We start from the raw sequence: 15,309 nt of genomic DNA on the forward strand, positions 1-15,309 counted from the left end.
TCCATCAGTCGTTACAGATAGGCTTTAATCTTCTCCATATCTATACCTAGCTCAGCAAATTCTTTCTTTAATTCATCCATTACATCTTGACCTCTTGTTTTCTCAGATAAGGTCATTAATTTAATGAGTTCTTCCTTCATTATATTTCCAGATGGAAATCTTGCGATAACTGCTAAACGGGAAGAAGAGGTAATGTCTGTACTCTCATCCAAACAAATTGAAAACATTCCTGCATTGTTTAAATCTAGTAAAAGCTGGTCAGTAGCCTAACATCTTCATTCATTGCAATTATCCTGTCCTTCACAGTATTTCTTGCAACAGGTAGCTCATTAATTCTTTTGAGAATATCAGTTTTATTTGGAAAATCTTCAAATAGCATCTCTGAATAACTTTTGAAAACTTCTTTTAGGTAAATGCCATCAGAAAGTGGTTTTCCATGCAAAGCAATAGCATGGGATAGTTGGGATACCTTGAAACTAGCAGCAGATATATTATTTTTTGGCTTGAAGACCCTCTTAAAGCTATTAGTTTGCTGTCTATAGCCCACTGCTTTACTTCTCTCTGAATAATTTCAAGTTTTTCAAACTCTTTCATAAAACACAAACTACTATGATTGCTCTCAAAATGACGATTGATATTGTAGAAATGTGCAATAATAACTTTTTTGCAAATACAACACAAGGCTTTATCTTCATGCTTGATCACTCCAAACTTGCAAGTCCACTCATTATGGAATAGCCTACCACTAATACTGGCATCAGATTTAAATTTTCTTTTGTTTGTATTCATTTTCACTACTAGCTAGGTCTAACAAACAAACTGACAGTTAAAAATTAGGTAAAAGATAATCATTTTAGAGTTTCTGGAAAGACTATACTCAACTACCGCTAGTGCAAAACAAAGTAGGCCTACAAAGAGACTAACTCAACAGAAAATAAAAACTTAGGCCTACTTGCAGGGATGGAGGAACCATTTTAAAAGTAGGTGGGCCCAGAGGCGCAGCAGTCAAAGTCAATCCAACTTCTGAGGGGCTTTGCCCTCCAGACCCCCCATAACATTGTCGCATTCCTAATATTTGAAATCGTTTACACTAGGAGTGGGCAACCTACGTAAAATCCCTAAACCTACGGCCGCCAATCATCCGCCCCGTTGCTCCTTTACAAATTATGATAATATCTGGCCAGGCCAGTGGTTCATTACAGTATAATCGAATGGAAGAACAAGTAGCCTACTTTTCATTAATCATTTTAGTAGGCCCACGTCTTTGATTTGCAGCGTTTCTGTTTGTATAAACAAAGAACTCAACATAAAGCGCCATTATGATACAAAACATATTATTTTTTCCAAGTTAATGGGTGAAACAAGGAACGGAAAAGTTAATCTACTCAAAAATAGCTTTAAACCCGCAAATTTCTCTGTTGCAAAGGAAAGAAAAACCAATGAATCAGAAAATTCTTTTGCTAGCTACAAGGCAGCACAATCAATTGCAAAAGACAAGAAATCGTATAGTGATGGAGAATTTGGGAAAAGGTGTAAGATGGATGTTATTGAAAACATCTGTAATATAAACATAAAATAAAGTAATATGAACTGTTATTGATAAACATCTGAAAACAATAATTGAAAACATGTTATTGTAAACAACTGTCTAGAGAAAAAAAAACTACTTTTCAGATATAGGCTAGGCCTAAGTCTTTCAACAAGAACTGTAACTCGACGAAAAGAAGAGATATCGGAGAACGTAACATCTAGCAAAAAGTTATTGCATATTTACAGTTCTTCGCAATGGCAATAGATGAGAGCACAGACACGACAGATAAGCCTACAGCTGAGCTGGCAGTAGGTTATTTGTGCGTGCAGTAAACAAAGATTTTGATGTTTAAGAATTTGTTGAGCTGACTTCCATCAAGGATATTAGCCTACTAGCCGATATTCTGAAGGCGTTAGGCTACGTCAACGCCTTGAAATCATGCCTCTGAATCTATCAAAACTGGTATTAATAGGTTACGGCCCGCCAAGACAATGTAAAGTTTGACTTTGGCCCGCTGTTAGAAAAAGGTTGCGGACGCCTGGTTTTCACATTGCGTTTTCATAATTGCCTTTCGTGCCAACAGGCAAAATTTTCCATTTTTGGGCCGGATTTGGTCAAAAAATTTATAAAATTGTTGAATTGCTCTATAGCGCTGTACAAAAAGTGGCAATGTACACACAAATAAAAAGGCAACAATACACACACAGTTATAATAGCCCACCACTTGGGAGAAATAATATGCAGCATTATACAGTATGTGCATATATGTAATGATATCACTGTTGACCATAGAGAGCATAGAGAATAATTATATTGATTGACAGATTGCTCCACCAGTCACACGCAACCACACCCACACGTGCTGCAAATCAATAATGGACTCAACAGAAAAGTTTGAAGATTGGATTTCATCATTGAGCCATCAAAGATGATCAAACTAGCCTACTGTGTATCAAATGAGTGAAGACCTTTTTTTTGGAACTCCCACTGTGATTTGCCGTTTTCGCTACCTTTTCAAAGAAATTTGGCTTTCAAAAGTGGATGGGCCAGGCCCACCCAGAAAATAAAGTAGGTGGGCGCAGGCCCACGAGGCCCACGTGGTTCCTCCATCCCTGCCTACTTGCAGGCATTAAATGTTTGCAGCTTACCAGACCACACTAATCCTGAACAGCCAAGAGGCTTGCAGAGTTGCAGTCACTAACTAAAACTAAAGGGTACAAAAATGTAACACGATTTGCTAACAATCAAGAGCACATAGCTTTATTACGTCATACGCACCCAGTAACCGTGATACTGATAACGCACTACTACGGCTTTAGTCGTGTCAGACTGCTATATGGCAATTCGGTACGGTACTAGATTAAAATAGGGTGGGGCCTTGTTACAAATATTTAGTGAAACATTTATTCTTTGCTGAAATATTTGTTTAAATTTCATTATTCTAAAAAAGACAAGTGGGTCACTGAAAACCTGTGATGGGTCACTTCGTGACTGACCCGCGGGCCAGTGGTTCGCCATCCCTGGATAGGCTATAAAGTTATTCGTTTTGCATGCGGGATTGATTGAAACGTGGAAATGACGTTTTAAAGTGTGCTTAAACGTAACATTCGCTTTAGTTCACCACTAAACCTAACGTGACTAATTGTGTTTTCGTTGTCTTGTAAGTTTAATTTGACTGGCATTCTGCCAAATTGGTTTACATGTGGCACTCACGCTGCTTTGCAAAGTTTATCTTGAATTCTACATTCACATTACTCAACCACGTCGTCACATTTATTGAATTTTAGAAGACTCCATCTTCTAATGAACATAATGTAATAAACAAAAACCTATTTTTTTACTTTTTAGATTTGGGTCGTAAGTAACTGTGACATTGTGTGGGGATCTATCGCAAGAATGAAATATGTTCAAGATCTCGTCGATGCCGGGTTGGAAGTTGATCGATACGGAGCGTGCTTCAATAATTCTGCTGAGTATAATAAAATGCCATCAAAACGACTCGATTCATATAAATTTTACTTGTCGTTTGAAAATTCTTTGCATTGCAAAGATTATGTGACTGAAAATTTTTGGACACAAGCTATACTAAAGCAAAGAGTTCCTGTTGTCTGGGGACCATCAAGAAAAGACGTAAAGAAGTTAGCTCCAGCTGGATCATATATACACACCGAAGATTTTAAATCTCCGGCAGAAGTTGCTTCTTACTTGATGTATTTGCATAAAAACGATACAGCTTATCGTGAATACTTTCGGTGGCGAATGAAAAGTGAAAGATTTTCATCTGCAGACAAAAGAAAAGAAGAAGAACTTTGTCAACGGCTGAAAGACAACCAAAGAAGGAAAGTAATTAATTCAATAACTGATTTTATGTATAAGCAAGAACCAAATGAATGTTTAAGAAAAAAAAGAAACTAAAAAGATTACACAAACCCAAGTTCATGAAAGATGACTTCTTGAAATTTTGTACGTAACAAAAATGATAATAATATGTTATTTATGTTAATTAATTAATGAAGTCCTACTACCGGGGCTTGGTCTGTTTATGTAGAATCTACAGCTCAGTTAAGAATAATGTTTTGAACTATTGTACCAGTTTTAACAACTGCGTTTTGAATTGAATGTCTGAAAAGTACCGTAATTTACTCTCCGCAACTCCTGAAGTTCGATACGCGACCCCGACTCCTTGCGGGTCTCGAACTCCATTTTGGAAAGCCCTATAGCCTGTAAGGGCTTACACTATACTATCACTATATACTTATACTATAGTATAAGTCAACATTTACTGATTTAAAACGTAATTATTAAACTTCAACCACTTGTGATTTTCAATTGTCAACTGCTTTATTGATAGCTTATCTCGCCACTGTTAAAGTCATATAAAAGCAATGTTGGTAACATTTCTTAAGTCATTGCCATGGATGAAGGGCCAAGGGAAGTTAATAAGGATCATGTCTGAACTTCATGTTCGACGTTGCACACCTGATCGTGAAACCATCTACCAAAACCTCTGTGGCAGATATCCGTTTAAACTGCGTACCGTGGCATTAAAGCGTTTGATGCCACCATGAGTGAGATAAGAAAGAATGGAAGGCAGATTTTGGGATCAAAAATGAAAAATGTCAAGGATAGAAAGGGATAGAAGATTTAAATGTTTTGATGAAAGACAGTCTTCCATCAGTCCATCACCAAATTTTTAAACTAGACATACAAAATTTTTAAAATAATGAGTAAAAGCTTTCACTTGTTTATGTTACACTAAAATAATTTGATTTATCACATCCCAGACAAAAAATTAGTCGTTTTTTACATTGAATCAACGTCTGCAGACGTTGCAATGTATAACAACGACATATTTACTATCTGCGTTCGTATTAAACCATAGCGACTGCTGCCAGACGATTGTTCGAGAACGAAAAGTCGACAACATTCACATTCAGTAGCGTAGCGTAACTGGCTTGATTAAGGGACACTCCAGAAGCAGGAGCGCCGGAAGAAGGGGGGAGGTCATGGGAGCGGATGCCCCCCTGACCTCAATTTTTTTGTGGATGGAGGACAGGGAAAAATGCTGCCCTTTTAAGGTCTCATAAGCTACTGCACATTTTGCAATACGATATAACAATTTCAACTATTCGCTTTTAGCCTAATTATAATCTTTCATTTCTGCCTCAAAATAATATTCACGACACAAAATTCTGTATCACAGTAGGTTAGCCTACATCATTATAACATAGCATGATGCCCTTCCGTGCCAATGTTTTTTGTATACCAGACACTTGTATCATTACTCGATGATGAGTTGATGGATGAGCATTGTCGCTATATTTTATCTTAAAACTTTGAAACAAATTGGTCTTTCAGCAACAAAAGTGCCCTTTTTTCATAAACCTGCCTCCTCAGTCAAAAACCGTTCCGGCGCCCCTGTCCAGAAGCACACATATTTAACTTGACATTGAAATTCAACAAAAGAAAATTTTGGTCTTTAACATTCCAAGCTTTACACATTATTCAATAAACGCATAAATAGTAAATCTTTGCTATTTTCCCCTTTTTAAATTAATCTACTTGCAATAATAGGGCCTACTGGGCTACTGTATGTGCAATTTTGCAAGAATATTAATACGCACAGCGCAAAAAAAAACTCATCACACTCAGAAATGAAAACATATGCGAAATTCCGCCAGGGTTTCTTGTTGTTCTTGAATTTGTCAAATGGGTTTTGAAAGATGAATTATATTGAAACTAAGCTAGTTCCTACAACATAGTCACAACGGTGGCTACTGAGCTACTACGGCTACTGAGCTGCTAAGGCTACTGAGCACTACACTCGTCAGTAAGCTTATGAGTGAGGTAGGGCATAAATCTTGGAAAATTCACATTTTTATATCAGTAGCGTAAGCTACACAGAAATTTTCAATGGTGGGGAGAGGTTGAAAACAAATTGCATTACGGTACGAACAGAACCATGGCAACCACCTGTTAGGCTACAACGCAACAGAAACAAATCTGGGCTTCTGAAAGGTTAAAAAATGTAGGCTTGTAAATAATTATAGGCTACTCATGATCAGAACTACTAGGTTTTCCGTAAATCTAATCTACTTTTCGCTTTAGTGAGCAATATATGGGCGAGAATGCAATTTATTGTCCACAAATATCTTATCGCACCGATGTTTGGTTGGTCTTTCCTAAGTAGCCTACAAAATAATTTTTCTGGAAGCTGGGAAAAGATTGCATTACAGTTCTTGTTGTAGTGATTTACTTTTACTCTGCTCCAGAACAAAGTAGTTCAATGGTGATATTAACTTTTGTAAATATCTTACAGTCATACACCTTTGTTGATACAGCGTTTCGACAGTTCATGTCATATTGTTCCAGTATTATAGGCTATAAAATATTTTTTTCTACATTTACAATTATAGCGTTCATACTTTGATTTGAATCAGCATCTTCATTGGCTCACAAACAAATCAATAAATAACTACGAATAAAACTAATTTGAATAGCACTGATCCGCACTTTTACGATACGTGAGCTTTGTTGAAAAAAGGTTTGATTGCTTTTGCTGAAACAGGATAAAATCGCTATAAACCAGATGTGTTTGAAGCAAATCAAGCAAAGGACTTTATTCCGTTTGAAAAGTTTAACTCGTAAAGAAAATCAATGCAAGGACGACAAAAATAAAGCAAAATTTTGAAATACACCATATTTTGCTTGAAACATTCCCACGCGAAACTATAGTTTGTATATCTTGACCAATGATGTTAAAAATGTTATGCAAAGATTATCACACCATATTTCTGCAGGAAACCTGGTTTGCGAAGCAAAATCTGATGTCTTTATCCACTATCAGTAATTCCCACAATGGCTTTGGTATCTCTAACATTGACTATGAGTCTGGTATTCTAGTTGGAAGATCACATGGTGGTACTGCTATCGTGTGGGATAAATCCTTATAGACCTCTGCCATCAAAAATGAAAATGCCACTATTATTGGTCTAGATGTTGATCATTCCACTTGTAAAATTTCTTTCATTAATGTGTATTTACCTTATTGTAGTTCTTCCAATACAGATGCTTATTTACAATATCTAAGCAGTCTACAATTTATGTGTGATAACCTTGCCAATTCTAATCTCTGTATATTAGGTGATTTCAATGCTGGAGAATCAAATGCATTTGGAAACTTTTTGAAAACCTTTAGTATGAAGCACAGCTATTGTATATCTGATGAAGAGCTGCTCCCTAGAGACTCTTTCACATATGTAAGTAATTGCCATGTCTCAACTTCTTGGATTGATCACTGCCTAACCTATTTTTCTGTTCATCAATCAATTTCCAAAATAACTATACTGCATGACTTCATCTATTCGCATCATAGACCACTTTCTGTGTACTTTTCTTGTACAAATCTACCTGCTCTTAAAGAAGTTTCAAATGTCTCTTCTCATAATACGATCAATTGGAACTGTGTTTCCTCTAAGCAAAAATATGTCTTTGGTCTGGAATCTAAAAAATATCTATCCAAAATTTCCTTACCAACTGAAACTATTGAATGCAATAATTCTCATTGTTCAGATGCTTCTCACATTGCCTCAATAAACTCTTTCTATAACAGTATAACTGCTGCTCTCAAAGCAGCGTCTAATCAAATCTTTGTTGATAAGAAGAAATGCAACAAATTTTCTGTCCCTGGTTGGAATAATGATGTTAAGCAGGCTCATGCTATTGCTGGAGAAACTTACATCATGTAGGTGAAAAATGGGAAACAACGCAATGGTTGTCTGTATTGTGGTGTTATCTCCCTGTGTGTTCATCCGTAGAACACGTGACCTACAGTTCGTGTATGTATTAGGGCAGGTCGATTTTATACTTTTTTTGGAATATTAAAGTGAATAATGTACCGGTAGTTAGATTTAGCTGAAAAACTCACTTCTGTGAAATATTAGCCATACCGGATGAGAAACGGCTTGCGAAAATTGATTTGAATTTTTTTCGATTTTTGAAAGAAAATTGCATTACCGCTAGATGGCGCAAAACCAACTTCGAAAATGGCTGCTTATTTTTCGTTTAAACTGCTTTGACTCAATCCTTCGGGAACTCAAAATGAAAACTTTTATGTTCAGGCGTACTCTTCGAAGCAAAAAATTAATAAAAATGAAGCAAATATTCAGTGTACGCGAACTACAGTAGGCTATGTGAAAGTTGGTTAGCTGAGCTACAGCTCGGACTGCAATTCGTCGTAAGAGTGAGGATAATGACTTTAAGACGAAAACGACCGGCGCATATTTCTACTGAGAGCTTTGGCAACAATTGTTTTGTGACGATTTTCGAAACCGTAGGAAACTTGCGAAGCTTCCGAAACCAGTTTTACGGATCTTTCCACACTTTGCGAATGTGAAGGTACTTCAGAAATGTTCAGTTTCCGATCGTTGTCAACGAATGATTGAAGGTCCTAATTTGCAACTTCCTGTGTCAGTGGTGAGTTTGGGCTTTCAAGATCGCTGATATCCACTAACTATTGCAACTCGTTTGCGTTCCAGTTGACTAATGGAATCTTTTTTGCTGCCCTGTGCTCGCTAGAAAAATACAAAAATAAGTTAGCGACTGCTAAAATAAACAGTTCAGATTTTGCTGCTGTCTGTAATTTTTCGCCGATAACTTTGGTTTTTGCTTTTGCTCGATCCAGTTTGGACTTATTCATAATAATGTGACGGAGATCAATTTCCGGTCTCAAAAGATGTTTTATGTCTTGTAATAATGCATTGCCAAGCGATGATACAGTCACTCCTCACAAGCTCTAAATGGAAAAAAGGAAATTTTACGGTGCTGTATTCGCAGGCCGGCACTTTTGATTGTCTTAAAATAAAACATGATGACATTAAAAAAAAGTAACTTACGGTACCGGTAGTAATAAATCTGTGATACAAATCAAATGTTACCGGCCTAAATTATAAACATTCAAACATCAGGGATTTATGGCAAACAAAGGTAAAAGAGTTTCGGTATAGGCCTATAAATTTTTAGGTTACTTATACTCTTTGTGCACTGAGCTTATTAAATAACATCAATATGATGCACGTGTTGATTTTTTCATTGTAGTACCAATTCATATGTAGCCTATCACTTTCAATCGACTAAATAAATCGTGTTTACCTTGTCTGACGCCGAACTTGACGTGCTTGAGCTACTTATCCATTCGGGTAATTCTGATGGTCCAGGTATATCGCCTTCCTCCTCGTGGAAGTCATGGGGAAGTTTTTGTGGCCGTTTTTCATTATTTTGTGCTTTTGAAACTGCTGATCGATCAAACAATAACATTTGAAAGATACTTTTAGGACCAATTTTTAGAGTTTGATCCCGGGGTTTGATCCATCAGATAAGCTCTTTCTTCCAATGGAATTTTGGCATTTGCAGAGAATACACACAGAATGTGCTCTTTCTTGCAATCCAAGAGCTTGCAGTTGACTCGAGTATCCTTGCAGGCTGCATGCCACAACTTCCAGCGAACAAATACATGCCCAGATTAGCTTTTGCTCGGCCTTTTGCGTGAATGCAGTTTATATTCTTAACCAATTTCAATAAATCTTTAATTTTTCTGTTGATGGCTTTGTCAGAAATGAAACGTAGGCGAGGATTTAGCTTACTTCCTGCTAGATACTAATTAAATCCTCGCTGATGCGCAAAACAATACCCCAAATAAGGGGGCACATGACCTAGTGCTCCCCTGAATCCGTTCCTGTCTACTAGGGTCAAGTCAACTGCATCATCTGTGTTACTTTATTGCAAAAACTTGTTATGTTGGCAGTTATCTGGATCTATAACTGTATTTCATTTTGAGGTATCTGAGATCTGTGATTACGTGTTCTTCTTCATGTCAAAATCGAAAATATTTTGTCCATCTTGTTTCATTTTACACGTGTGCATTTCGAAAAATTCGTATAATTTCGTATACCGTCCCTTTCCAAAATTTGTCCTTGTTTCAAAGGGCAGCGTTTTATAGAAACTCCATTGTGTTTACTTCTAAAAAAATGTAGGCCTACTTATTTTGGACACACGTCTTTATTTTCTTTCCATGCGCTGAAACCGGAGCGACTGATGTAAAGTGTGACACCTTCGGAGCTGGAGCGACTGATGTAAAGTCTGACACCTCCGGAGCTGGAGTCACTGGAGTAAAGCCTGACAGCGCAGGATCTATAGAGCCATGTACCGGTACCTCTTTTATAGCGGCACTGCAGCCCTGAGTCAAGTTGCAAATTAAATTTCAATAAAGCTTAAGCTCCTTGCAAAATAGCAGCACCAAGTGATAGAAGAGAGAGTACATAATAATAGGCTTAAGCTTGTTCTGCTACAAATTCCAAACACAGAAGACAGAAATTACCGCACAAACGAAACACTCAAAAGCAGTGGCGCAGCCAGAAAAAAAATTGGGGGGGGGGGGGGAAATATTTGATGAATTGAAGAGAACGACAAAGTGTTTGATTTAAGACATCGCCACCTGATGTGCAATGGCGTATCCTGGTGGGTTAAGCAAAGGAAGCAATAAAGCTGGCGGGGGGTTAGAGCGTGCCGAAGGCACGCGTATTCTAGGGGGGTCCGGGGATATGCTTCCACGGAAAATTTTTGCAAAATTACACTCATATAATGGATTATAGCGCTTTCTGGAAACACTTTTAAGGTAATATTTGTATGAAATTTATAGGCAGATAAACAGCTAGGCTATTAACTTATTAAAGATAGCTGTTACACACAAACGGGCAAAAACTGCGGCTAAAATTAGAGAACACAAAAAACTCAGCTACACAAAAACCCAACAGAGTAAGCGATTCTGAAATTGCTTCCACAGATTAGTTAAAAGAAGCGTAAATCGCGTAAACTTTGCGCGATTTACGATTTGCAAAATTTATTGGTGTCTTTCTGTGTGTCTAAAACAAGTCCTTATGGGGGGTGTTAATAGCCAGATGTCTTGGAAAACGATATAAATCTATACAAATTATATTATATTTTCAACAAATGGTTCAACTTCGGAATCCAAACTTTGAAAAACTGGAGGGGGGGCATGGCCCCTTTCGTCCCCCCTGGCTACGCCTATGCTCAAAAGCAGCCGCTCCCACGCTCCATCAACCCACAAAAACTTGTTAATGATACACGGGAGGCAGTGGGTGCATCGAAAAAAAACAGCCATTTACGTAAGTTAGATGCCCCTATAATGTTTCACATGAATTGACCGAAAACGCAAAAATTAGTCACCAACGCATTTTTATTGATTTCGTTGCGCTCCCTATGCGATTGTTGAAATTGCACCGAAACAAGACCACAGACATATAGATCTATGAATCCCTGATATAGGTCTTCTAGTTTTTATTAAGCAACAGACGGTACGTAATGCAGGTGCATCATTGATCTGTGATCTTGCATCTTCAATATCTGTCATAGTAGGATTCCTTTAGACTGATGGGAGAGGAGCTTCATCGTATCTCTCTACAAAGATAAAGGGGGTGCATTCAAGAAGATCGTAGATCTCTAAAAGCTTTTTGATCGTGTTCCCTGTAAAGTTATCTGGTGGACACTGAGAAATATTTAATGGAAATGGTGGATTGTGCGACTTATACAAGGTTATGTACACTAATGCCAGGAGCTGGTGTTCGTGTTGGTGACCACTTGACGTAGGAGTAGGAGTACAGTAGGAGAACACACTAAAGTTTAGTATTAAGCTCTCTACTCTTCATTGTCGTTCTCAGAGGCTTTGTCAAGAGAGTTTCGAGCCGGTGTTCCTTGGGAAGATCTTTATGCAGATGACTTAATTATTTTAGCCGACGGCCTGGAACAATGAGTGTGTACAGAGAGGCTCCTGCCTTGGAAAGAAGCATTGGAAAAGAATGGCTTGAGAATGAACACTGATAAAACCAAGGTCGATCTGTGGTATAGGCCTTGAAGAACTACACGATTCAAGCAGATTTCCTTGTGCTGTCTATCGCAAAGGTGTAGGTCGCAACAACATTCACTGCAACGGATGCCACAGTACTGGGTATAAAGAGATGCAGTCGATCTGATCACTTTGTCCGAAGACTCTGACTTTAGATGCTCTCGATACCTAGGCACAGCCCATTCGATCGACGGAAGAACGCAAACAGATGTTCAAGTGGTCGGGAAAACTGCAAGTTGTAAGCTCTTTTCGTTTTCTTAGAGACTTACTTTCCGCAGCAGGAGGATGCGATTACACAATAACGCCGCGTGGAAAAGCAGCTTAAAAAGCATTCAGAGAACTGTTGCCAGTCTTAAGATCACTCCACCTGTCTTACAAAACGTGTGGGAGAGTGTATAATAGGCTACTTGTGTGCGACATCGACAAATATGTTATGTGAAGTCCAACAATGCAACAACAAAAATGGTCTGACCACAAATGCGGTCATCCGTGTTGCAAGATCGACTGCTGGTTCTTGCTGACAAGGCTCCGCTGGTATGCACATGTAGAAAGATCTAACAGTGCATTGAATTTGGCCCGCAATTTCCAAATTCCAAGAAGACGTGGGGTTGGTATAGGCCAGTTAAATTGGGAATCGATAATAATAATAAATCTTCGAGAGTGGAGTTTATTGAGATCTGACCCCTGTGACCCTGAGAAGTGGAGTGAGATGTGCAATTTGCCACGTGTGCAGCTAGCCAGTTATCTGGAGTGGGGACTACAAAAGAACTGCCTCTCAAAACCTAAACGTTAAAAAACAAAACTCGGCTACAATGAATGGAAGATGGAATGGGAGATTTCTATGGTGAAATGGAAATGGGATGGAAGAAAACTTCAGGATGGAAGATGAAAAAAACGTCCAATAAGAAAATTTTGACAGCCTTTTTAAAGGAACAATGGTTTGGACGAGTCTCTCCACACGATGATGGTTGAAGTGGAATCAAAATATACTAAACTCCAAACCTATCTTTCCGATACCGGTAACTTTTGACCCTCGCGATAATGAGCCTCTAACACCAAATAATCTTCTACTGATGGTATGCCCTTTACCAAATTTCTCCCTAGGTTGTTTGAAAAGAAGGACTGATTTGACGTTCGACGTCGGTGGGAGCAAATCCAATAAATAACACATCAATTTTGGCAAAGTTAGAACAGGCAATATTTGCCTCAAATTATCCAGCCACAAAAATGTTACCAGAAGAAAATAAATCTTCTTGTTCATTGATCGACCATTCTCAGCGGCGCTCTAAACGATCTATGGGTAAGGTTGTAGAAACCTATCCTAACAAGTGCGGAACTGTTCGAACTGTACTTGTAGACCCAACATAATGCGGTAAAATGGCCAATATCCAGAGTATTCGTCATCTAGATGGTATTGGTTAATAAGTGAACCTTTAAACAGGTCAAAAAACTGTGCACTCGATGTAGCCTAACTTATATTGAAGTTTTAAAGTAAATTCATACATTTGTAGGGGTAGGCTATGTTACAATTCGTTTATATTATACTACGTCTTGTATATCCATTATGCAACCATGTGTTTTTATCATTTTGTGTCGCTGTTCAGTCAAGCTTGAAATCATTGTTCAGAAAACTTTTTTTTCTTCTTGTCGTCGTAATCATTTCAAAAGAAAAGTCAATTGCGTACTACATCCGTAAGTACTTTAAAGACTTCGACAAACAATTGATAACAAAACTGATTCCATCGGGCAGTAACCCCGGTAAATTATACGGCTTGGTAAAAGTGCACAAGGAAGGTAACCCTCTTCGGCCTGTTGTTTCTATGATAGGCTCTCCGGAATATGAACTGGCAAAATTCTTAGATAGCATGATTAAACCGTACATTCCAAATTCGTATATGCTTAACTCCACAAGTCATTTTTTAGAAAAACTAAAAGATTATTCTCCGTCTTCTGGACAGATGATGGTCAGTTTTGACGTTAAATCTCTGTTTACGAACGTACCTTTGAAAGAGACTGTTGACATCATTGCTGACTACATTTATTCGGAAACAAAACCAACTCAATTACCTTTCAAGCGTGACGTATTTGTTAAGTTAATGAATTTAGCTACCGAAGGCATATTTATGTATAAAAACCAATTGTTTAAACAAATTGACGGTGTGGCCATGGGATCTCCATTGGGCCCTACTATTGCTAATTTTTTTCTGGCACATTTGGAAACAAAATTATTTGAAAAACATCTAGCATTTCACCCGAAGTTGTTCTTACGTTACATTGATGACATTTTTGCGGTATTCAATAAAGAAACCTCATGTGAAACCTTTTTAGATATGCTGAACTCTCAACATAAAAACATTAAATTTACAATCGAAAAAGCACGTGAAACCCTTCCTTTTTTGGACGTTGAAATTAAAATTAATGCCACTGGATTTGATACTTGGGTTTGGCGCAAACCAACTCATACTGGTTTGTTTTTGAACTTTGATGCATTATGCCCATTGAAATGGAAATCTGGTTTGATCTTGTGCCTATTATCTCGGGCTAAAATGATTTGCTGCAATGATGCTCTTTTTAATATTGAAATAGAGAAATTGAAACAAATGTTTTATAATAATGGTTATCCAAAATTGTACTTTGAGAAAATATTGAATCGTTTTATCTCTGAGAATTCCAACCAAAAAGAAAAGGCTGAAAATGAGTTAAATGTGAAGCATTGCTTGTCCATTCCGTTTGTGGGAAAAGAATCCAAAACGTTTGCTCGTAAAATCGGACAGTTTATGAAAAATAAATTTGATGTGGACGTTTTTCCTGTTTATAAAACATTTAAAATTAGTTCGTATTTTCAACTAAAGTCCCAGACGCCTTCGTCTCTCTGCTCAAATGTCGTATATTGTTTTACATGTCCGTGTGATTCGGCATTGACGTACATCGGTATGTCCACCAGACATTTGACCACGAGAGTACGGGAGCATCTGAACTTTAGAGACTTAAAGAAAAGTGCCATCAAGGACCATATCATGGATTGTTCTTTTTGCACAGATCAAAAATTCTCTGCTGACTCATTTAAAATTTTACGCAAAGGCAAATCCCAATTTGACACAAAAATTCAGGAAGCGTTGTTAATCAAACGCTACAATCCAAATCTAAACAAACAATTATTTGCCAGTGGCGCCTCCATTCTCCTCAATATTTATTAGCCTAGTTGTATCACGTACTCCGTGGTGCAAATTCGTTTGTAACTTAATCATGCAGTTGCCTTTTCTTAATGTAATTTTCGTCTGTCTGTATGTTTTCCACTCCAGTGCTTTTAATCGTGCGTGTTTCTCGATGCTTTTAGTTAGTTACGGTAGTCACTGTC

At 37.7% G+C, this 15,309-nt stretch overlaps 1 protein-coding gene across 1 annotated transcript in view; it reads left to right on the forward strand.

The window, feature by feature from the left end:
- LOC145779508 (4-galactosyl-N-acetylglucosaminide 3-alpha-L-fucosyltransferase FUT6-like) overlaps positions 1 to 4,430 on the forward strand; it is a 31,638-nt gene extending 27,208 nt beyond the window's left edge. Inside the window, exon 5 of the mRNA XM_082591114.1 lies at positions 3,380 to 4,430. Within this exon, the coding sequence (XP_082447240.1) occupies positions 3,380 to 3,946 (567 nt within the window). The 3' untranslated portion in view covers positions 3,947 to 4,430. The remainder of the gene's footprint in view (positions 1 to 3,379) is intronic.
- Positions 4,431 to 15,309: the final 10,879 nt, after the last annotated feature.

This window comes from Aplidium turbinatum, chromosome 11 (genome assembly GCF_918807975.1).
Source record: "Aplidium turbinatum chromosome 11, kaAplTurb1.1, whole genome shotgun sequence".
Classification (NCBI taxonomy): Eukaryota; Metazoa; Chordata; class Ascidiacea; order Aplousobranchia; family Polyclinidae; genus Aplidium; species Aplidium turbinatum.